The sequence below is a fragment of the Plodia interpunctella genome, chromosome 2 (genome assembly GCF_027563975.2).
Source record: "Plodia interpunctella isolate USDA-ARS_2022_Savannah chromosome 2, ilPloInte3.2, whole genome shotgun sequence".
Taxonomy (NCBI): Eukaryota; Metazoa; Arthropoda; class Insecta; order Lepidoptera; family Pyralidae; genus Plodia; species Plodia interpunctella.
In genome coordinates, this window is record NC_071295.1 from 850,288 (window position 1) to 875,844 (window position 25,557).

Sequence of the window (25,557 nt, forward strand, 5' to 3'; positions counted from 1 at the left end):
CCTTCACAGGCACTTTTTCACGTCATATTCTAAATTAAATGATGTTTACCAAAGCTACAAACTACTAGCTAGCAAGCTATTATTGGCATATATCTTTTATAATTATACGTTCGGATGACTAACATTAACTTTTTAAAGTCAATTACTAATCTTGAATGTACGATTTCATACATTGAAAGTTAACGTACTCCATTAAATTTTTTGTTAAAAATATGTATAGTCCTTCACCTATAGACAGATGCGCTGGATAACTTTATTTATTATATATAACATGCCCAGCCTGTTTGCCTGTTCGACTAAAATACATTCCTCTTAGGCTTGTAGGATAACAAGAAAAAATCCAATATGCTTTTATGTTATCTACAAAGGAGATAAAAGGAAAAACGGTGCTTTATTTAACTTGTTTATTAGATAGTCAACATCAGCGTCGAGGACATACATACACAAGCACGCAGTAGAAACCAGGTAATAGCTTAATATCTATATTATTGCAACTTATATGTGGAAATACAAGAAATGACGGATTGTGGACCCGCTAAGGGCGGAGCAATATGAACACTTGTCCTATTCGTTGAGTTTCTTTATGAAGCTGTTTAAGAACCAGCCGTATTTTCACAATATGCTCAGTGCAGGATAATAATAAAAATATTGAGAAATAGGTTATTACAAAAAGACATATTGTATAGCTTGTATTGTTGTCAGTTAGTACATTATATTATGTTAGAACAATATGTTCTTATATCTGTGGTTGGATCTTATATTGTATTCAATGCGTGAAAAAGAATTAATTCCATATAACGAAACTGTTGAGGTGTTCCCTCGGGATTTTTCCCTTTTGTGGATGCACCATCAGATCAAGCTTATTATAATAATGCATTGTCATCCAAACTAAATGAGAGTACAAATTTTTAGCTCAGTCGGTTGGATATAGCAGCTTCAAAACCGAATTATAAGATTCTACCCAAACATATTTTTTTCAATAAGTTTTTTTTTTTTTTTAATCACACAGATTGAGCTAGCCCCAAAGTAAGTTCGAGACTTGTGTTATGGGATACTGACTCAACGATACTATATTTTATAATAAATACATATATAGATAAACATCCAAGACCCGGGCCAATCAGAAAAAGATCACTTTCCATCATGACCCGACCGGGACCGGTATCGAACCCGGGACCTCTCGGTTCAGTGGCAAGAATCTTACCACTGCGCCACCGAGGTCGTCAAATGGTATTGCAAGTTAAATGAAAGCTTGTAAAAGGCAGTGAGTCTTATGGCTTTGGTTTCGGCACTATAATTTAGTTTCGGTCATAATAATTCAGCTGAAACAGCCCATAATAAATAATTTAATTTATGCATTAATAGTTGTTTGAGGTGAAATTAAAAAAATGTATTTTTTATTTGAAAAAAAAAGGAAAATATCCGAGAGCCAAAAATTCGGCTTCGGTTTCAGCCGAAACTCACGTTTTCATAGTTTCGGTCGGCTATAGGTATGACAAAAACGACAATTTTTTTCCGGCACAAATAGAGCAAGTTCTATTTCGTCACGAAAACCTGCTGTTAAAAATTGGTACATATATTAAAGCCATCATATATATAGTGAGACTAACTAATTGAGAAACCTTTTGTACGGCAGCTCAGAAGGGAAGTCTGAGCTGCCACACGCTATGCTGTGCAGAGCGAACTACGGCTAGATCTCAAACAATAATATTTTAAACAATGATGTTAACATTTTATTAATTATTTTATTAATAATATTGTATAAAATGATTATCTTTTTGTTTGTCAAAAAATTGTACAACACAATTTTGGTGGAGTCTCAACCAAAGAGTTCTTTTGCGTTTCATCCATCATTTATCGTACTTCCATGATAAATTTCAAGCATTACGAGTATATCTCATTATAATATACAAAATACGTTATATTACAATGTTTATGTATATCAACAATATTTTTAAAGAGTAGATATTTACAAATTATTATAAATAACTACATTTTTATTTAGTTAAAAATTATTTTACATGTATTTTATACTGGATTTTAACATTAATATTATGTAATGACATTTCAGTATATCATTTTGATATAAAGCGTTATGTTTTATTTAGGAAGACTGAAGAATTCACAGGAAATATGTACAAAAATTGCGGAAGCTATAAAAAAAATTATTATTTGATAACAATTGTGATGGAGATCAAAAAAGTGAGTATAATTATACAAATGTTGGTATATTAATTGCATGTCGCGGTATTTGGGGCGAAATTGCATCGAATTTGTGTAAACAGATTTGTGTGGTTGACTGTACCTACTGCTGAATTGTTGCCGTCCTCTTGTAAAGTGATTGAATCATATTATCAAAGAATTTCCCCATAGATATTACATTCTTCAAGAATGCAATTTTTATAAAAGAAAACTATATAGCTAGTTAATCAGGTTCACTCAATCTGTGAACAATTCGCCAAACTTTAACGAATTCGGTATACATTGCTGACTTTCCATTGCGGTAAATAAGAGCACTTGTATCCGCGTAGGTATCAGAGTTTAACAATAGTGTGAATCAGGCATAAGATAGTTTACGCGGGCCGAGGGAAACAGTATTCCTTAATCAGTAAATGATTCAGTTTCATACCGTTTTGAGGGTCTCATATCTCCGTTGCGCTATGTTGCGTCGAGGCAGAGTGTTGCCGCTCCATCAGTTTGACAAGTTCGCCCCGGGTGTTCTTATTTCACATTTTACTATAGGAACATAAATAAATACATATATTTATTGCTACATAAGATAAAGCAAAATATTTAATTACTTAATATTTTACAATTTGATACTAATTTTTATTTACAAAAATATATTCACTAAATGTCTTTCATTATTGCTAAATATATTACAATATAGATATACTTACTCTTAAATTATGTATTACCTATATATGTATTCAATTTCTTAATTTATTTTGTATGTAATATAATATATTAAAAAAATTATAAAAAGTAAAATCATTTACATGAACAACTTTTTTTATAACCTATAAGTTCTTGTAATAAACAAAAGCCCGTCCCGTTCATATTTTTTTTGCTAAAGGAAACAATTTATTTCTACAAAAATTAATAATATACCTAGTGAATAATAAATAGTTATATACATAAATCTGAATTAGTTTCAAAATTACTATATATAATATTAGCAAATAATTTATTAAAATGCCACGCATTAGACAGATTTTCAAAAAATCGGACTAATCACAATCATAATTTTTCGAGGACGGCAAGTTTAGGAAATGTCAAGAAATATAAATTATTTTTTAATAATCCTCATTTGTCTCAACTTTGTCCCAATTTTTGAGTCGTATATACAGAATATTGGGTAGAATTACGTAGTGTTTCAGTGCTTTTATTCATCTAAGTATTGTTTATTTACGCTTTTTTAACGAAAAAAGTAATTTCGCGATTGATCGACGCCATATTTTCTCAAGTACATGAGCTGTCATTTTTATTTTGACGTTTCGCTTGTCGCATTCCACCATTGATCAAAAAAAAAAAAGAAAAGAAAATCAATCGGTTAAATTAAAAAATCGTCACATCAATGAACTTCACAAAGATTATTTACGCATAAAGGAATGAAGTTTTAAAATTTCATTGGCAACATATCATTAATCAGGTCTATTTTTTCTGAGAAGTTTACTTAATGCAGCGAAATTAATAACACCAAGTTCAATATTGTATCAGAGTATAAATTTTCGAAACTATCCCCAGCAAGATGAAAAGATGAAAGAAATTTAACGGAGTACTGTCTGGCATTCCTGATAACTCAACTTTATACATGTCAAAGGAATTCTTTACAAGTTCGAAGATATTACTGCTTCGTAAAGTGGAATTATGGATTTATACTCATTATATAGGAGAGTCAAGGATGAAAACTTAGCATATTGTTTATATCAAAGGATATAATATTAAAATATGCTTAAATGCATTTGAATAAGTTTCAAGAAGTTACAATTTGACTTTTATTTACAGCTAGTGCCACGCCCCGGCTTTGTACTCGTACAAACCATAATAGACTTCAATCTTCCTAAGAAATCAGACTATCTGTTGGTGAAAACCGTAGAAAAATCCGTTCGGTAGTTTTTGTGTTTATCGCATTCACACAGACAGATGCGACACGGGTGCTATTTTATTCTATTATAATATTATAAATACGAAAGTTGGTGATGATGTGTGTATTTGTATAATTATGTGTAAGTTTTTTACTCTTTCACGTAAAATCTACTGAAGGGATTATTATGAAAAGTATATGGGTAGAATATATAATAGACGACCTCGGTGGCGAAGTGGTAAAGTGCTTCCCTCTGAACCGAGAGGTCCCGGGTTCGATCCCCGGTCGGGTCATGATGGAAAATGATCTTTTTCTGATTGGCCCGGGTCTTGGATGTTTATCTATATATGTATTTGTTATAAAATATAGTATCGTTGAGTTAGTATCCCGTAACACAAGTCTCGAACTTACTTTGGGGCTAGCTCAATCTGTGTGATTTGTCCTAATATATTTATTTATTTATTATTTATTATTAATATAACCTGGAAAAACACAAAGGGTACTTTTTATCCCGGAGGGATAAAACAGTTTTCAGGACTTTCGGGATTGGGGAAATTATTGAAATGTTATCACTTTAGACTAGAAAAAGAAATAAGACCATCTATAAAATACCGGCAAACAGTTTGGCTTTGCGTTTTCGACGTAAGTACATTGCAGGTTTTCCCTTGCGACAAACAAAAGAAGTTAAACGAACTACGCAATCGGATTTTCGAGCGATCCAATGATAGACGCTCTATATTGTTCCTGGCTCTCCTTAGCAATTCAACGCGGTAATGCATGCTAGCATTATGGGGACCTTCGGGCCGGGTTCGGCTCGGAGGGGTCTCATTGATTAATTAACTTTTTGACGAAGCATGTTGCAGATTTCTTCATGTTAACATTTTGACGAAGCTTCTTGCTGTTTTAACTGTTATATATTTTGACGAAGCTTGTGCCAGATACTTTTCTGTATAGGTACGTTTTGACGAAGCATGTAGCAACTAATTATGTAATTATTTATACAAATAAAGGGTTGAGTACGCAATACACGTTGACTCGTTACGCAATAGTGTGTAATGTAAATTTGCCTATAATTTTAGATAACCCAGATACACGAGTACTTAAAGTATGAAGAATGTGGCACCAAATATTGGGACAAATGAGGAATTAATTGTGTTTAACTCAAGTCTTCCAAGACATTAAGAGTGAGTTGTATCAGTCAACTTTGACGCTAACTTTATCCTGCACACCACCGTCGTTTAGATAAAATGGCATATTTTACGTTTTATCGCGCAAGTTAACGTCAAAGTTGACTGGTTCAACGTACCCAAATCTTCATAATATAAAATATTATATTACATGAAGCTACAACTAGCTAAAGCACAAAAAATTAAACTAAAATAATTGTAAGTAATTTTAGTCCATAAGCCTGCCGTATTGTCACACACCACACACAAAGGAAATGCGAAACAGCACTAAAACATAAATGAAATTCTGGCACAAACTCATTAAAAGTAAAGCAGTGCCACAGTACGTACCAATCTACGTCGTCTCACAAGTTGTAACAATAGACATGGCACGCTCCTTCCTCAGTATAACCAACGTAACTTGTTAAACTGTGATGCTATTCACACTGGCACTAGCGACCTATATTTAGTCTCAGTATCATTGTCATAGCCAACAAGAAGGAAGTAATCTGATATGCATTTTCAAAACTATGACCGTATTCAGGTGGAAAGTCAACGCATACATCAACTCACATGTTTGAAAACTAGATATTGCTGAAAGTTCTGTCTTGAGAAATATGAAATATCTAGTCAAAATGTAATTTTCTATAGCAATATACGAGTAGTTCTGGATGTGATAATTGGGATTCTGATGGAGTGCCACTTTCAGAATACAACACAATTATGATTGATTTGATCATTATTGTGCATTAGAGAGGGCGTTTTCGAGTCGCGGGAATTCCGGAGAACGACGATTTTTCCCCAGTGTTTTTACTATCTCATTTTGACGTGTTCTCGGTTGTATTGGTGGCTGTGATGCTGCAAATCCAAAAAGGTCCACACAAACAATGAATTTTAAAGATTTGGCCGTGGTTTTACAACCGGCCGTATGACTGACGTGAATCCTCTTTGGGAATGCTATCGTGGCCTATCAGCAGCCAAGACTATGCGTGTCTCAGTTACCGCATATGAAGTTAAAATTTCTTTCTTAGTGATACCCGACAAGGAACTACAAAATAACTATGACAATTGAAAATGTGATGACTAAAGTTTATCAAGCAATTTATGAAAAGTATTAAGACTGACAGACCAACCAGCTTTCCACCTAAATCCGTCCTATTTACACTTACCTAATATTTTAATCTATGCATCACAGTAAAGACTAGCATATTAATATACAATATGAACTTAATTTGGCTTCCCACGATACACAATATCGCGGACGGACGCGGCCAACCAACCAACGATGTACCGAAGGATCTCGTCTGTCAGCAGAGAAACGTTTTTAGCAGTGCACCACATCCATAGCAAGTCGGCAACTTCTTTCTTACACTTTCACTTTTAACATTTTAATGATGATAGATACACGCATCATCTCGGATCATAGGAAGAGCTATGTCTGCGCCGTGTGGTCGTAGGTCATCGGCCATGCGCGGAATTACGCACCGTGAGTAGCCACCTAGAGGTATCTTATGAGAAAAGATTTTAACTTGACTTGTCTGTCGTCACGATTAGAAGGTCAAGTAGTAGTATGTACATTATGCGCGCGTATTCTACTTATAATAATGATTTTTTTATAGAATTCGTATTGCATTTAGAGTATAATACTTCATGATTTAACATTGAAATTGTTATATACATTTTGTTCCGGACGAACGAAATCGCTTATATTTTTAAATAGGTGGATAAAAACTTTGAATAATATATTTGAATAAAAACTATGGATATCGCTTAATTTGAATAACAAGATATTCATATATTACGATTTTATTCATATATTCGAATGATGTGCGCACAGACACTCCTGGAACTAAAAGTTTATAGCTTTCGTAAATATTATTTAATTTAGAATATGACGTGGAAAAGCCTCTGTAGGCCTAATTTCTAAATATCTAAAGTCATAAATCTAGTTTCAAATAAAAATGAAACCAAGCTATCCTTACATTACAATATACATATTCTACAGGGAACATAAGTACAGTCTTTGAAATAAACAGAGTATTAAACAGTGACTTCTTCAGTGAAACGACTTTTATCATCTAAGTTAATTATAATAGCATGTGTTCTCGCGTGTCCTGATCTGACCCCTCTAACAGTCTCCGTACTACCCGTACTAGATTTAGATTCACTGGTCTTTTCACTTTTATTATTAAAACCGTTTTGACTAGCAACGTCTGGTGGCCTAATATCACTACAATTAGCTTCACCTGATATTTTAAAAACACCGTTTTGTTTTTCTTCAGTGTCTTCTCCATCAGTTCTACGTTTTGGAGAATCGGTTGTGACAGTAACATCAGTTTGACTCTGTTCTGCGTTGCTGACTTCAACGCTTTTACTTGGACTGAATGTTTTATGTCTGTACGCTGGTGGAGCTTCGAAAGGTAGGTCTCTTCCACTACTGCTTGATTCCTCGGCTGGTGTTACCGTGCACATGAGGCGGTCAGCAACAGCACTGAATACAGTATTCAGTTTGAGTGGAGCCGAGTCTGACACTGCTGGTTTGCGGTCGTGGATAGCAGCCGCGTCCTGCATTGACGTGATGCGCCGTGCTACTATTGTGTACGTACCGCATCTTTCGCGTAACTTCTCCAATTGGTTGCAGATTTTTCTGAACTCCTCCTGTAAAAAGAATAATTGTTAAAGATGACACTGGAAGTAATTAAGACAATTAGAGCAGCAAATCTGTTGATTGTTGGAGCACGTAAGAACAAATTTAGATCACCAACATCAACTTATCACGGCAAGAATAATGAAAAATTGTAATGATATACGTAAGTACATACCTCTAATTCTCTCTCGCTCATATTATCACAGAATCTAGCGCTTCTGTTCGTGGTCATGGTGTAGGTGGACTCTGCAGGCCTGGATCTGAACTTGCCAGTCTTCTCACGGTCATCCTTGCCATGCCCTTTGTACACCATATATGCCTGATAGACAAAACTAGATTAATAAATATGTCTTATTTACGAGACGTGTAATTAGGAGCAAAGTGATTCTAAGGAATAAAAACCATTTCGTGTTTGGATGAGCGCGTACGTGTAATTATTATGTTGCGTCAGAATTTCGCGTTGGTAAATAACAACTTTGCCCTCATATACAAAGCTTTTGGGAAATTGTAATGCTAGTGAATAATGGTGAAAAAGTTGCTTAACAATATTTGAATACAAAGCTGAAATTCGCCTACGCGGAATTTCAACTCGACGTAAATATTACACCTTTGCGAACGACCACTGCGGTATTGTATTGATAAATATTAATTTAGAATGGCAAAACGGTTAGCTACGTAAATAGACAATACGCGCTTGACATCCATGGCGTTCCAAGCATATTCAGTGATTGCCTTTCAATAGGCTTTATTTCTAGTTTTAATGTGTTTCGATCTTGAAGAAATGTTAAAATACAGGTACCAGTTCAGTTACCTAAATGATCGCAATAGAAATAAATTTTGACGAATGGTACAAGAATTCTTATTCCTTCATTTTAATATCTAAAAATAGCGTTTTCCAATATTTCCGTTAAAAATAAATCCTTTATGAATAAAACAAATCAGGCGTATACATATTATTAGAGTATTCTGAAATCGACGATGCTCATAAAAATACTGCCCTGTTTGTGATTATGGAAGTTGAAAGTAACAGAGTCTTTGATCACAGGACACAAAAACGTGAGGCTATAAATAATATGAACATATGTAATATAAAAATTATATAATATAAATTTTTACTTACGTTTTGGACTAGTTACAGTATTTTGTACAATAGCTTATACGCTTTATTTAAAATTACGAAATACATGCTACTTTAATGTATATAGCGTGTACATGACTTATTTTTATTTGTTTAATGTGGAATTTTTCTCAATCTTTTCAATGATGTATCTACAATTTGTGATTGGGACAATGTTTTCAATCCTTTAATATGATAAAAAGAATGCCATAATCCTTTAATATGATAAAAAGAAGTCTATTCTGTCATGTCTACTCTGTATGAGCAGGATAAACTCAAAAATAACAGGACGGATTTTCGTATGGCTTTCGCCAATAGACAAGGTCCTGAATAAGGTTTAGGTTTGTATAATTTATTATGGTTTTCCCCGAACGTAGCCGGAACGGGCTGCTATTTATGAAATTTTAACTGACACATAATTATTATGAATTAATTATTAATAAACTTAATCCGCAGACTCTCAGACAGATCCCTAAGCGGATCTTGGCCTCCAAAATTTGGCGCCTGAGTAAATAAATAATTACAAATAAAATAATTGCGGTAGCATTTAAAATCAAGTCGCCCCTTAATTCCGAACGATATGAAACTATTCAAATATTGATTTGTATATTTAATTCATGCTAAACTACTCTTGAAACGGTATAATATTTAATAATTCAAAAGCAGCGGCTTTGAATCTCTAAACCGCAACGGCTGGCAGTTATTTCTGTTCACGATGTCTGACGGTGAAGTGGCTTTATTTATTCACTTGATGTTGCCCGGAGTTTCGCTCCCTTGGGAATTTTGAGATAAAATATAGCCTATAGCAATCTTGGATAAAGTAGCTTACTAATGGTGAAAGAATTTTTGAAATCGGATCGGTAATTTCGGAGATTACCCTCAAACATGAAAACTCACAAACGCTTATCTCTTTATAATAATAATACAGATTTAATGCACAAAACTAACTACAATCAAATAATGAGTAAATAATATGCATAATATAATACCGTTCTCAATTATAATCCATAAGATGTGTGTATAAAGCTTCTTAACCATAAGATATTAATATACTAGGTAGCGCTAATCATGAAAATATTATAGCTAATGGTAACTAGGTTCTTATTATTAGAGATATAAAGTTAATAACAAAGGTATATAAATTGGATTCTCTCACTATCGATTCGATTCGCAGTGAGACACCGCTTCTTTCGTTTTGAGTGTACTAACACACTAACACTTTAAATCTATCACCAACTTTAGCAATAACACACTCGATATGAATGAATAAATTACTAACAGATAAGTGTCCGACTTTTTTTTTTCTTGTTAGGACAAATCACACAGATTGAGCTAGCCCCAAAGTAAGTTCTAGACTTGTGATAGGGAAACTAACTCAACTAAAATATATTTTATAACATATACATATATAGATAAACATCCAAGACCCCAGGCCAATCAGAAAAAGATCATTTTCCATCATGACCCGACCTCTCGGTTCAGAGGCAAGCACTTTACCACTGCTCATCTGTCAAATAATCAAATCGCCTTAAGGCATTTGAAAATAAAAGCCATGTCAGACACAGCTAACCGAACACATAGCGGTGTGGTTGTCGTCACGTCAGTGTCATGCAAAATCACACTTCACTCTCTGACCAAACATTTACAATCAACTTAGATACAGATTGCGACCTAGTAGCTCAAGTTTCCACAATAATATACAGGGTTACTGGTATCTAACGCATAACCTTCCAAGGACACATAGAGACTAACATCTTTTGTTCTACGACTTTTGTATAAACGTAATAAATACATGTTCCTTTTTTAGTTTTAATTTCGTTTCTATAACGTTAACTCTATGTTCGATTCCGATACATGACACTAGTGTACTGTCTCGTATTGCTTGGCTATTACATAGAGTTAAAATGTGTAGAATCGCAAATTAGATTGTATTAACCTGTTTTGATATACCTTTTGACTAATGTACATTATGTACTTTTATATATTATTAGGGAAAAAAAACATTGTAAGAAACAATAATGGTAAGCCGATCTGGCATGATAGGTTATATATACCAACACTGTTCAAATGAGTTCGAATGAGCTCTTTCGGCATTTCTTCTCAGCAGTGGTCATTCCGAAATGCCAGTAGTTTGTAGCTTGTGAGAAATAACTATAAATATAAAAATTGACGAGAAAAAGTGCCTGTGAAGGTCTAATTTCTGAATAAATGATTTGAATTTGAATATGAAAAAATAAATCTACGAATTACGAAAAGTCGTAGAATAAAATGTTGATTATTTTCATATATTCAAGTACTCTTTAGGAGGTTTTGCCTTTGATACCAGTAATCCTGTATATGTGTTATGTATATATACACTTAACTTTTAAATAACCTTTTTTTAATTTTAATTGGCCCAGGTCTTGGATGTTGATCTATATGTATTTGTTATAAAATATAGTAACGTTAAGTTAGTATCCCATAACACAAGTCTCGAACTTACTTTGGGGCTAGCTCAGTCTGTGTGATTTGTCCTAATATATTTATTATATAAATATTTATTTATCTTAAAAAAATATATAGTTTATTTCTAACGCTGATAACGAGTTTCAAGGCGTCACAGCTCCAAATGCAACAGAAAACACGCGGACTAGATAAAGAAACCTTCTTTATTTATGTTCTACTTAGCCTCTTATACTCGAATACTGGTACTCGAAACAAGATTTGGGCCATGTCAGCTCTCCACAGCCAACATTCTTAGATAGCTGCCCATTTCCTATGTGCTGCGCGCTTGCCATATTAGCTTCATCCCATTAGGCTCAGTTCCAACGATCTGTCGTACTCGTAAAAGGTTATTCATATACTTCTTCTTCATAGTCGTATTCCTCATGGCTGAGGGTCGCGGTCATTACGTGAAATGAAACACACACAACAACTTTCTTGTGCATTATTAATGGAGTGGTTTGCCATTGCCTTCTCCACTTCACACACAAGTTGATAATCAGCAAGTGTGCAGGTTTCCTCACGATGATCACCGGAAGCAAATGGTGGGCGATGAAATCTACTATACATGAGTTAACTGGTATACAAACTCATGTGACACGAGTAGGATTCGAACCTGGGACCTTTCGATCCACAAGCGGGCGTCTGTGCACGTTAACCATTACACCACCATCGCTTCATATACTTAGATATATAGGTACAATTTGATATAATCTGCATGCATATTTTGCCACTTTAGAAGGGTCCTATATTAAGAGACTTTGATAGAAAGATAATTCTCCTCTAATAAAATACTTTCAACCGATTAAGTTGGAATGTTGGAAGTTGCAATGATATAATTTATGCATGATCTGATGGTGCATCTAAGATCGGCTCCAGATGAGGGAACTCCTCGGCACTGCACGTACATTTTTTGTCATGCAACACAAGACATCCTACGATAATAAAAGCTTCTGTGAAACATGACAAGTTCGCTTTTGTAACTTGAAAATAAATTTTGATTTACGTCAAAATTTTAAACTTCACCTCTATAGGGCTATAAGGATCACATTTTTTAGTACGCTATAACGTTGGGTTTAATACGCCCGTTGTTTGCCCAGTTTCTGCCCAAACAGTCACGCGAACCCATCCTTCAGATGGGTTTTCGCCTGACCTTTCGGGCATAAACTGGACGTAATCCCATCTGTGCTCTGGTAAATTTTATCGCGGAGTCAGCTAAGTAACATCTATGTGCGAGTAAAATTTTTCAGTGCTAACACAAATTGTGATGTTTCTAATATCAAATTGTGAGGTTATAACTATTAATTTATCGTCTTGTACGTAAACACTAAACTATAATGTGTTGCTTTCAGGGCCGTGATGCCGCGACGCCCAGGATCAGCGTAAGTCTTAAATTTTTAAGACTTGGACAGCCTGCGCCCTGCCTGACGTCAAACCTCGTTTGGAATGCAATTGTTGTCTATGAGATGCTAATGATACAGTGTCCCTTAATCGCCTTATACGACATCCAGGGGAGGATATGGAGTGGTCCTATTCTAAAACCATAAGCCACAAATTACGCGTCATTATTTGCCACGTTGCAACAATGACTCGCATTTTCGAATAAATATGGCTAAATTCAATCGCTGATTAAAAGCTGACGTTGTAATGATTGTACATACAATGTTAAAATTAATCGCAATAATATTGTAAATGTGAAAGTTTGTGAGTGTGTATGTTACGGTTATGGTTGAGTATGAAGGACTTTGACCAATTTTTATGAAATTTGAGTGAGGTTGTTGATACTTGGATTAACACACGGGGCACTTTTTATCGCGAATGTACGCGATTCCCGCAGGATTCGGTTAAAAAGTCTGATAGACAATGGTGCTTGTAGATGGCGCTATTGTGCATAGAAACGTAATTATTTTTTTCATAATTAAAACGGGTAACACTGCATTGTATTTAGTAACATATGTGTCTTCAAGGAAAGACAGGAATTCACAAAAGTAAAGTGAAACGTTTTACCCTGCCGTAAATCTTTTACATTTAAATGGATTTGTTCCCACAAGTTCTATTGAGCAAATTAATATAAAAAGTAGAACAACTGGGAACAGATAAATAATAGCAATATTTCGAAAAATAACCGCATATATAAGCATATAATTTAGGAAGAATATTCTTACCTTACTTCCAAAAATAAAACAGAGTAGCAACGTGACTGTTAGCTGCGTGTGACAGAAGAATATTATATACAGCAGGTCAGGATTTGCTGGGGACTGGAGGAACAACCTGCAACAAACATTGTTTTTAACAGAGTGCCCTTTTTATACTACTGAGCAAGCAAACAGGCATACGGCCCACTGGGGAAAACCATGGCAGGTGTGCTCATTCTACAATCTCACAGTACGCGGTCGGAAGTTCTGTTCTGTAAGCTACTCAAAATAGCCATTTTCTGACCACAGTTAAAAAGTTTTTTCCTATTGTACCAAGTACCAAGGAAAAGTGAGTATTATATACTCACTTTTCCTCTTTTTTTGCTTTGTATCTTTATTTGTTTGATTGATATTAAGTTATTTATATATTATAGTCCGTAGCTCCAACCACACTAAGTAAGGGCTGATAATCAACGGACATTTTTGCTTAGCTTAAAACTGAGTTAAGTATAGTAGTTTTCACAGACCACCACTTGATTCCGGTGAAGGGAAAACATCGTCGCCTCGTACGACGACGTGGTCCTATTCTAAGGCGGGACCACACGCTTATACCATATACTTATTCTATGATTTTTCTTTAGTTCCCTGACCAGCTTGAAAGTGGTAAATAAAGAGTCAAAAATAAAGAAGCCTATCTCACAAAATGAACACAAGTAACAAAGCAAAACAAACAAATGGAAGCCGTGGCCTGCTCGTAAACATCGTACTGAATAAACATGTAAGTATCGCAATCTGCGGCGATGTGCCGCCGCCATTTTGCTTGCTCGGGACGAGATTCGGAATTGGACACATAGATGTATGGTGTCAGTGCCCAGATTCATAGTAAACTAGCGGCCCATCCCAGCTTTGATGGGGTAAAAGTACATAATAACTGTAACCTTCCTCAGGAATCACTATTGGAAACCGCATGAAAATCCGTGCAGTTGTCTTTGAATTTATCGCGAACAGCGGACGCGGCAGAGGAGTTCCTAAGGATTCGTCAATATTCAGCATAGTTGCCAATTTTTTGTTTTGATAACTATTAGAAGGCTCTTATATCATTAGAAACACCAGTGAAAAAAATACTGTGACAATGACAATACTTTTAAAGATATGACAAAAATAAAATCACACATTTTTGGACTCGTCCAAACGCTCCATACCAAATGACACGAACAAGTGACGTCACAACGTGCGAAAATGTTCGCGAAGAAAGATATGTTTGTTCGACAGCTAAATTAAATATTACGTTTAAGGTGATGATTTCTTAATAAAAGTTGTTAAAAAATTTTTGTTATTTATGATGGTTAAATTTATTTTTATAATTTCATACTTTTTGAAAATGGCCTATAAAACCAACTTTAAATCTTCGTATTTAGATCCAGCTGCGTTGTTACAGTCTATGAATTATAATAATGATCCTAAATATATCTATTTTATCTAAATTATACATATTTTTTACAATTATCTGATCTTGGCAACTACCCTATTATTACATAACGCTGCTTAGAGTTGTTATACGTTTGACTATAAAGAAGGCAATGTGCAATAGACCGAAGCTAAAATTGTAATTGTCACACGAAACACGAAAATATGATTAGTAGTGCTCGGAGGAGCTAATGTCGAAGTGGTTATCGCGCTCGACCTGTGATTAGTAGCGGTTAAGACAGTTATCAGATATCACAATGGCCGTTCATTGGATAAGTGACTAAAAATATATTATATCGAGCGTCTCTGTGCTTTGGAAGGCCGGTTAAGCCGTTGGTTCTTGTTAAAACCCTCCAAAAGGTACTCAATGGGCCTGCGTGGTGATTCCATGGTCCACACTTTAACCTTGTGACCCAGAAGGCTTGTTTCAATAGCTGTTGATGAAGATTGATGAGGGTTTTAACAGGCCAAAGGCACGCAACGATTAACACATTTCTAATATCGTGAATAATTTTCATATTAAAATAAATCTTTTTCTTATAAATATTTATCAGCTTACAAATATATAAATTTTCGTATTTTTAACACCGTTGAAGTAAAACTTCACGGCGTACTGTGAAGTGAAACTTCATGATGTTTTACTTCACCGTAAGCACTTGGTGGTCTATGAAAACTATAGCCGGTTGACTGTAAGAGAACCCTACATGGGAAAATCCAGCGTTGTACAAGAATCATTCTCTTATTCACATATTTGCAATAAAGTTATTAGAAATATATATATATATATATATATATTATAATCAGCACTCTGATCACAATCATAACCTCTTTTGATATACCTTTTGACTATGTACATTATGTACTTTTATATATTATTAGAAAGAAAAAAAAAAAACATTGTAAGAAACAATAATGGTAAGCCGATCTGGCATGATAGGGACCAACACTGTTCAAATGAGTTTCTTTCGGCATTTCTTCTCAGCAGTGGTCGTTCCGAAATGCCAGTAGTTTCTAGCTTGTGAGAAATAACTATAAATTTAAAGATTGACGAGAAAAAGTGCCTGTGAAGGTCTAATTTCTGAATAAATGATTTGAATTTGAATTTGAATTTGAAACTATATTGAGTTAGATTGGTATACAAACTCATGTAGCACAAGTGTATTTTTGGAAGGTTGATTACAGTTGGAAAGTTGAGTTAAACAACTGAACCGACTATTTGTAAGCCGAGTTTAGTCGGTATGTCCAAATTGAAATGTTTTAGTTCGGCAAAGCTCAGTCACTTGTATGAATTAGCGGGTTCCGAGTGTTTGCGGTTTCCATTCTGTTACTGTTCAGTGTTACGCTGTATTTAACTGTAAGTAGAATTATTGAAGTGAAAACTTCTTTAGCGTCGTTGTGCACTTTTGTGATCGGTAAAAAATGTTAAATTCGCGTCAGGACACGTGACCTGATCGAAAATTCCTAAGACATCAAAAATGCACATCCATACTAATATTATAAGGAAAAAAAGATTTGTATTTTTGTTTGTAATGAATAAAACATAGATAAAATATTTATCTATGTAATAAACTGAACAACTACTATCGGACGACCTCGGTGGCGCAGTGGTAAGGTTCTTGTCACTGAACCGAGAGGTCCTGGGTTCGATCCCCGGTCGGGTCATGATAGAAAATGATCTTTTTCTGATTGGCCCGAGTCTTGGATGTTTATCTATATATGTATTTGTTATAAAATATAGTATCGTTGAGTTTGTATCCCATAACACAAGTCTCGAACTTACTTTGGGTCTAGCTCAATCTGTGTGATTTGTCCTGATATATTTATTTATTTATATTTATTTATTTACTATGCCAATTTTGATGAAATTTGGCACAGAGATAGAAGAAACCTTCAGGAGTAACATAGGCTATTATTGTGCTTTTACCCGAGGTTGATATTGAAGTTTTCACTTCTGCCATGCAACCCGTGCAACGCGTGCAACCCATGCAACCCGTGCAACCCGTGCAACCCGTGCAACCCGTGCAACCCGTGCAACCCGTGCAACCCGTTTTTTTAAACGGCTATTTACATTAAGTTTTCTGATTAAACGGCTATTTTATTTTCTTTGATTTTTTATTGCAAACTGTTCTGTTTTCGACAAAGGAATACCGAAGACTATGTTAATCTTGATCTCATATTAACGCTCTTTGTGAAAACAAAGGGGTTTCGTCCCCACTCACCAAAAATAATGAAACGTAGGTCAATTGAAGGGGGGGTTGCACCGTCAACTTTAACGTGCGCAAAAAAAGCAGAGAACGCAATTTTGCCTAAACGTCAGCGGCACGCAGGTTACAATCAACGTCAAATTTGACGGTGCAACTCACCCTTATACATCTTGGCAATCATATGATTTTCAGTTGATAATACATATATTATGAACTGATTATGACAATGCCATCTCATTTATTTGTTCATTTTTTGACGACCTCGGTGGCACAGTGGTAAAGTGCTTGCCTCTGAACCGATAGGTCCCGGGTTCGATCCCCGGTCAGGTCATGATGGAAAATGATCTTTTTCTGATTGACCCGGGTCTTGGATGTTTATCTATAAAAAAAATATGTATTTGTTATATAATATAGTAACGTTGAGTTAGTATCCCATAACACAAGTCTCGAACTTACTCAATCTGTGTGATTTGTCCTAATATATATTTATTTATTTATTTATTAGTGTTTACTGGACTAATAGCGTTTCCAATTATTTTGCGTGCGCACAAATTTTTTATCACACTGGACGGCACCAAAATTTCTGGCAATTACTGGCTAGGTTGTCTCAAAATCTGTATACAACATTTTTTTCTCTATTCTCTGTGGAAAGAACGCTCTTGATTCTTAATTTTCATAATTTTTTCAACATTACCGCCGTCGTACATTTGAGCTATATGGAGCGCAATATGCTAGGTTGTAACTCATTTAGACCCAATTAGAAACAACCGAACTGCGTTCCAAAACTCGAACTGTAGACGTAGGCGCCAAGTCGGCCAAGCTAAAGTGGGATTGGGCTGGATATTTTGCCGTATGCTGCTAGAGAGATGGCCCTTATTGGCTATCATATATGTACCAGAAGGGCGTATGCGCAGAGGGAAACCGCGAAAGAGATGGCGGGACGATATTGATTGGTTCCTGCGGAAGGCAACAGGCTGGCGTCGACAGAGATTTGTGGAAAATGGAAGGCGAAGCCTTTGCCCAGCCGTGGAACTCATCAATGGGCTAATAACACAAAGTTGTGGTAAGAGTGAATAGAGGAAATGCCAATATATTGAGAGTGCACGTTTCAGCAAGTAAGTACTTTCACACACGGATAAAAGAATGTAGGAGATATAATATATGATAAAAATTGGACTTTGTTAACATTAAGTAGTTTCTGAATTAGTCAATGTCTTAATATAACTTAGCCGCAATAGCCGTTTCCAATCGATTCTCATTTCTTATGTAAAGATACCGGTGTTTTCATATTACACAAAAATTATTTACCAGTAAATTTAAAAGAAAAAGTATTTTTGAAAAAGAAAAAAATCCATACAATCCATTTGGATCAAGTCAGTAGGTCTAAGGGTGGGTTGCACCAGTCAAAATTGACGGTAACTATAAACTGTGCAAAATAATATCAAGCACGATGGTAATATTTTTATACCTTTATCAATCTATCTTTCTTATGGAGTCTGTTATAGCTAACGTGTAATTAAAATTATTCTAATTGCCTAAATAAAAATACCTACTGACATTCATCAGTCGTATATATTTTAGTTGAATAGTCTATCAGATAGTTTCTTTACAATGTTGTCCTTCCCGTAAACTCAATAGTGTTTATATATATATATATATATATATTTAGTGATATATATAGTGTTAGTATTAGTAATTACAATTTAATTACAAATTCGACGAGAGGTCCCGGGTTCGATCCCCGGTCGGGTCATGATGGAAAATGATCTTTTTCTGATTGGCCCGGGTCTTGGATGTTTATCTATATAAGTATTTATTATAAAAAATAGTATCATCGAGTTAGTATCCCATAACACAAGTCTCGAACTTACTTTGGGGCTAACTCAATCTGTGTGATTTGTGCTAATATATTTATTATTTATTAATTACAATCATCTCGAGCATTTGCCACAACTCCTATTTTCTTTGCTCCGTAGGTCGTGCAGTGTTAATATGCAGATGTATGCAAAATGGATTAATTTATAAGGCAGTGAGGAACGCAGTTAGCTAGCGTTTGAACTTATCTCACTGGAACTAACTCCCATTTTGTTCATACGAGCTGTCAAATGGTTTCACTTGAGCTTTTACTGGGCATTCTATTGGCTATTTTACAAGTGAAAATCTACAAATTGTACGTTTTAAACGTTTCAATTTCTGGTGATTTTATCACATGACTTTTGATAAAGAGTTTGTACTTTTGTTTTTAGGATTCGTGCGCGTTATCGATTAATATCTTTTCGACCTCCGACCGTGGTATAATGACGTACTGCTCCACTGGAGGTCTCCGATTCGATCCCCGGTCAGGTTAAGATGGCAAATTATCTTTTTCAGATTGATCTGGGCCTTGGATGTTTATCTATATATGTATATGTTATAAGAATATAGTATCGTTGAGTTTGTATCCCATAACACAAGTCTCGAACTGTTATACGGCGTTGAGGAAATAGGTTTTTAAAAAAAAGAATTAATTGATTTGAGGCAACCGTCTAGCATGGAAAGGAGCTCGATTTCGACTAACTGAAAGGAATGGACTAGCGACTAACGTCGCAACCGAATCTGCTGATGCAGCAGTCTGTGAGTGATGTAAGCACTAAAGGGTGCATATGTATAGTATAACAGAACTTACTTTGGGGCTAAGTCAATCTGTGTGACTTGTCCCTATATATTTATATCTAGAACGTCGTCGTGATATGAAATTACTAAGGACACATAAGCAAAGATAGGTTTACGCCCAGTGTTTGTCAAGTTTAAATTCAAATTCAAAATTCAAATCCTAATTCAAATAATTTATTCAGAAATTAGACCTTCACAGGCACTTTTTCTCGTCAATCTTCATATTTATAGTTATTTCTCACAAGCTACAAACTACTGGCATTTCGGAACGACCACTGCTGAGAAGAAATGCCGAAAGAAACTCATTTGAACAGTGTTGGTCCCTATCATGCCAGATCGGCTTACCATAATTGTTTCTTACAATGTTTTTTTTTTTCTTTCTAATAATATATAAAGCAAATAATTCTTTCTAATAATTTATTCCCAAGGGTCTTTTCAAATCTTTGTCAAAAGTCTAATCTCTGGAACGATAATAAGTAGACACTTGATTTTTGAAAAGAATTTTCTAATACCTTAAATAAAAATATTGATATTATTTTTAAAATTTTAGATCATACAATTATCCTTTTAATCTATCTATGCAATTCAGACATGAAATACGAGCCGCAGATAACCAACTCCTTAACAGAATTGAGGGTAAATAATTAAAATTTGTTGTGTCCCATCCAAAAACAGGACGAGATAATCTCCGTGGCAAGCAAGATTCTCGAGAGAAGTTTGGACCCACAGGACCGATTTCAATTTGCGTAATAGGATAAACGGGATTGGGAGATCGACATAATAAGAGAAAGTATTTCTAACGCAGATTAACTGAGTGGCAACAGTTTTCACTTTTTTTTTACAACTTAAAAAAATATTCAACCTTTGAAAATTATTCAAATATTTATTATATGACACCTGATCTGAAAGAATGTAATTTCATGTTTGAAATTTTAAGTGAAAGTACGTAATTGAAGTTGGAACAAAAAGCGGCCTTAAAAATTGTATGAAAATCCATTGTTCCTCTTGGGAATTATAACTCGGTCGAAATAAATATCCACACAGATCCAAACACTACTCCGTCGTGTTACATCAATATAGTAACGATTGTTTTTTTTAAATAATTATTTATAGTGCAGACTGGCAATAAATATGATTCTATTTTTGAAAATACGAACTACATACTGCGAATGTGAATAATTATTGAACGTTATTTTTTTTAATGGATTTATTATAGTCGTAGGCAGGTGTCGTATAAAGCACTATATATAACAAGAAAAAAGTACGATTCACATCACAACTCGTGTGTCCGCGACCCTCGACTAATGTTTCGGGTCTCAACATATACCCTTAAGTCTCAACATATTTCCACCCGGCCTCGGATTCATACAGGGTATGTACCTATAAACCTTCGGAAACACATTATCTAATATAATAGTGAAAACTGCATCAAAATCCGCTGCGTTGGTTGCTTTGAAACAGGCTGAAGCGGGAGGGCAACTTTTTTATATTCAATACAAAATTGAAAACATACATAAATAGTGCAGTTACTAGTAATATTGCTAATTTTTAACGTACTTTTTTATTCATTAGATTCTATTGATGTTGATAAAGCGAACATTTTATGCTAGTTGGATAGTGCTGAATATTTTATGAGATGAAACGGTTTTTGAAAGTTTATGTATCCGTAGTACTATTAAAAATTATTTCCAATCTCAATTCGCTCGAATATTCGCTAAAAATTTAAATAAATAAAAATTATAATGCCTCGAATGTCAAAATATAACTCATTATAAAAGAAATAGCAGAGTTCTGGGGTTTGGTTCATGTTCCTGTTCTGTTTGGGATTTCTTGACAAAAAAAAAAACAACAAATTTATCTATTGTAATCACTAAGGGTGTGTTGCACCAGTCGACTTCGACGTTGACTTTAACCTGTGCACAGAAAAACGCAAAGTGCGCCATTTTGTCTGAACATCAGCGGCGCGCAGATTGGTGCAAATCACCCTACGGGGAAATGCTGAATTTCAGAACGACAAAAGCGGTATGTCATAGGGTAAACGCAGGGAGTATCCTCAGAAATTTCCCGAGTTTGATTCCCAATCTTTGTATATAATTTGACAATTTATACAATAAACCTATCCATAAATGGTAGAAAATCGACATTATTGCTCAGCTTATCACCTTTAATTGGGGGCAGATTAATTTAAACCCAGTTTAACTATCATAGTTAAACCTGACCAAAATATATTTATAGCTTGACAATACTTACATAGAAATATTGAGGAAGACAGATAAAAGGAACTCGTTATAGATGGCCATGGATATGAATCGGCTCTCGTTGAACTCCGAAGGTGCCTTCCTCACCACTATGCACAGACGGATGCCCCACACCAGGAATATCACTTCCACTGGGGACAAACAAATGGACAAACCGTATTTTTTATAATACATTAAACGACAGGTATTGAACGCGCACATACCTTTTTATTACCCAGGCGTTTCGGGCTTTGTTACAAAGGTCCGTGGTCGCTGGGCGACTGACTGACTGACTGACTGACTCAGTAAATAAAAAAGATACGTGCGGCTTTAATACCTGCCGTTTAATACATGTAATAATTATGCAACGCGAAAGTTTAAATGTATTTTTGTATTTCGCACATCGCATATGCAAAATTCTTGACGAGGTTTAGCGCACATCCAAATTATACACTCACTATACGGCTATAAAAAGTGGATTTTACAAAGAGTAATAATGTAAAGTAACGCGCGCAGCGCAACGCAACGCAACGCAGCGCAACGTAATGTAATGTGTATTTTATTAAGATTTGGAAAATCTCGACAGACAAGACATGAAAAACCTTATACTTAGTACCCGTATAGAATTCTTGACGTGGTAATAAGTATTATTATTTTTTGCGTTTTGGTATCGTTACAATTTTCTGATGATTTATCTATCCGTGTTAATAGTAATAAATACGAAAGTCTGTCTGCCTGTTCCGCTTTCACGGCTAAACCGTTGGACCGATTTTGATAAAATTTGGTACGCATGTAGTTAAAGATTCCCCTTCAAATATAGGCTAAATATTTTTTTTCAAAATCTACCCAAAAATGACTATGTTGGGGGTTAAAGCTAGTCATTTAATATTTTCACTATTGTTACTACATAATTATTATAAGAAATAAAGATATATAAAAATATTTAAATAAAAATAAACTTAACATTCTACCAGTGTGTGGCTGACCATGAGTAAGATTCGAACGATATTCGATGATTCAGTTACTCCATTAATCCAAACAATGGAAATGGTAAATCTTTCCCTTGTCTCAGTTCAGGAACGCTATTCTCTGCGGTAAACACGAGTCGGGTTTACCCCGAACTGCGGCAATCAGTGCCCCACATGATACACTGGGGTATTACGACATCTGGACTCGAAGGCCGTAAAATAACCCCACATAAATTCAAATTGAAATTTAAAATTCTTTATTCAATTTAGGATGATATACATCACTTATTGACGTCAAAATTTTTCTTAAACTGCCGACTTCCAAAGCGCAGGTGAAGAAGAAGCGGCACAACAAACTTCACCGCAGCCTTTTCTCCAAGGACGTCAATTAACAAATATAGGACGAATTTACATCATTATTAAAAATAACAAAATATAAATGAACAAATAAAAATAAAAAAGTTGTATTTCCAATAAAAATAAAAGCTAAATGTACAACGTACGTAATAATGTCATAAATCATTTGTTATGAGGATACTGCACCATGCTTGGGCCAAACATTATTGTCGTTCACATAATCATCACTTTTAATATGCCTTTTTACTTATTTTATATAATTTCTAAATTTATTGTTTTTGTCCACTAGTTTTGAGACTGCGAATGCGAACCCGATACGTACATCTGAAACATTGATTCTTCTTTTTGATAACTCGAGTATAATGGCACGCTAACACTAGTTTCAGATTTTATTCAAGTCGCCTAGATATGACTTTTACGACTACCTAGCGACATCTAGTAAGTAGTCGCATAAACACACTAGTGAACTAAACAGTCAACCAGTGCACGGGTTTCCTCATCATTTTTCTTCACCGGAAGCAAGTCATGATCTCTGAAAACTACTATAGTAGTGAGATCTTTCGATTAATACAAACACTCAATTAATAGTGGCAAAAAAGTTGTTGTGTGTGTTTCTTTTCACGTAATGACCACGACCCTTCAGCCATGAGGAAATATTACTATAAACAAGTTTAGTTATATTTGTACAAAATATTAGTACCTACGGAATGAATTATTACTGGAATTAACCATTATAAAGTACAATCAGCAACAACAATCTCCGACCGCGCTAATCTGCGCCAAACTTCCAAAATTGGCTATGAATAATAAAAGAAAATTATTTATCACAAACACACTTCGCACGTCGCAATCATTACAAACTTTCATCCATCTCTTTCATCCCTCGAGAATCGGGACCAATCTAAATACAAATTAATGGTAATATCCGGGTCTAACTCAGAAGTTTAGGTACAATGACTACATGACTACACGACTCCACAAGAAGTCTTCTCTGTACAATTCTGGCTGAAGATATAGCCCAATGGAACGGCAATATATTGCTGAATTACAATGACATTTATCATGCAATCAGTTACGTAGGAAACAAATACCTGCCTGGCATTCCCGTCCGAGCCTGGCAGAAGGGGCAAACCAAAAAACGCTGTATGTCAAGAAGAATATGCGTTACAATAGTCTAATTAGGATACAGAATATCTGTGAAGTAGAGAAGAAAATGTGTTGGTGTAATGGTTAAGACCCGCCTGTGGATCGAAAGGTCCCGCTACATGAGTTTGTAAACCAATCTGACTCATGTATAGTAGTTTTCATCGGCCACCACTTGCATCCCGTGAAGGAAAACATCGTGAGGAAACCTGCACACTGGTTGATTCTTATTAACTTGTGTGTGAACTTGAGAAGGCATTGGCAAAACCACTCCATTATTAATGCCAAGAAAGTTGTTGTGTGTGTTTCAATCTACGTAATAACCACGAGCCTCAGTCATGAGGAATACGACTATGAAGAAGAAGAGAAGAAATTGTGGGAAAAGCAGACCGCAGAGGCAGAGGAAGAATTAAAGAAAAATGGTACCATGGTATACACCATGGTATTAATAAATCAATAAATATATATAAACTCTCCGACTGACTGACAGACAACGGACAGCCGAAACTACTGAGTTTAGGAAGTTGAAATTTGGCATGTAGATTCCCTGAACAGTGTAGGTGACCAATAAGAGACTATTTTTGGAAATTCTACCCCAAAGCGGGTGAAAGGGGTGGAAAACTTTTATACAAAAGTACTACTCTGTTGAAGTTAGTGACTTGAAAATTTGGATCACACATCACATTGCGATACGTTGCTACCCGAGATATTGACAAAAATAAGTTACGAGCAGACACAATATAACAGACGCGGACGAAGCCGCTGGCAAAAGCTAGTTAATCATATAATTAATTATTGAACACAATCCTCCAGAAACAATTACCGAGATTTAACTCATATTAATCCAATTTAGGGTTAATTAAAACACTTTCCGCCTTATTAATAAACATTTAATT

The 25,557-nt window shown here is 35.0% G+C and overlaps 1 protein-coding gene across 1 annotated transcript in view; it reads right to left on the reverse strand.

Annotated features, from left to right (window-relative positions):
• Positions 1-400: 400 nt before the first annotated feature.
• The window catches only part of LOC128675963 (uncharacterized protein), a 109,941-nt gene continuing 84,784 nt past the window's right edge, over positions 401-25,557 (reverse strand). Inside the window, exons 9-12 of the mRNA XM_053755823.1 lie at positions 22,207-22,345; positions 13,664-13,769; positions 8,076-8,219; positions 401-7,911 (exon numbers count right to left, since the gene is read on the reverse strand). Coding sequence (XP_053611798.1) covers positions 7,294-7,911; positions 8,076-8,219; positions 13,664-13,769; positions 22,207-22,345 — 1,007 coding nt within the window. The 3' untranslated portion in view covers positions 401-7,293. The remainder of the gene's footprint in view (positions 7,912-8,075; positions 8,220-13,663; positions 13,770-22,206; positions 22,346-25,557) is intronic.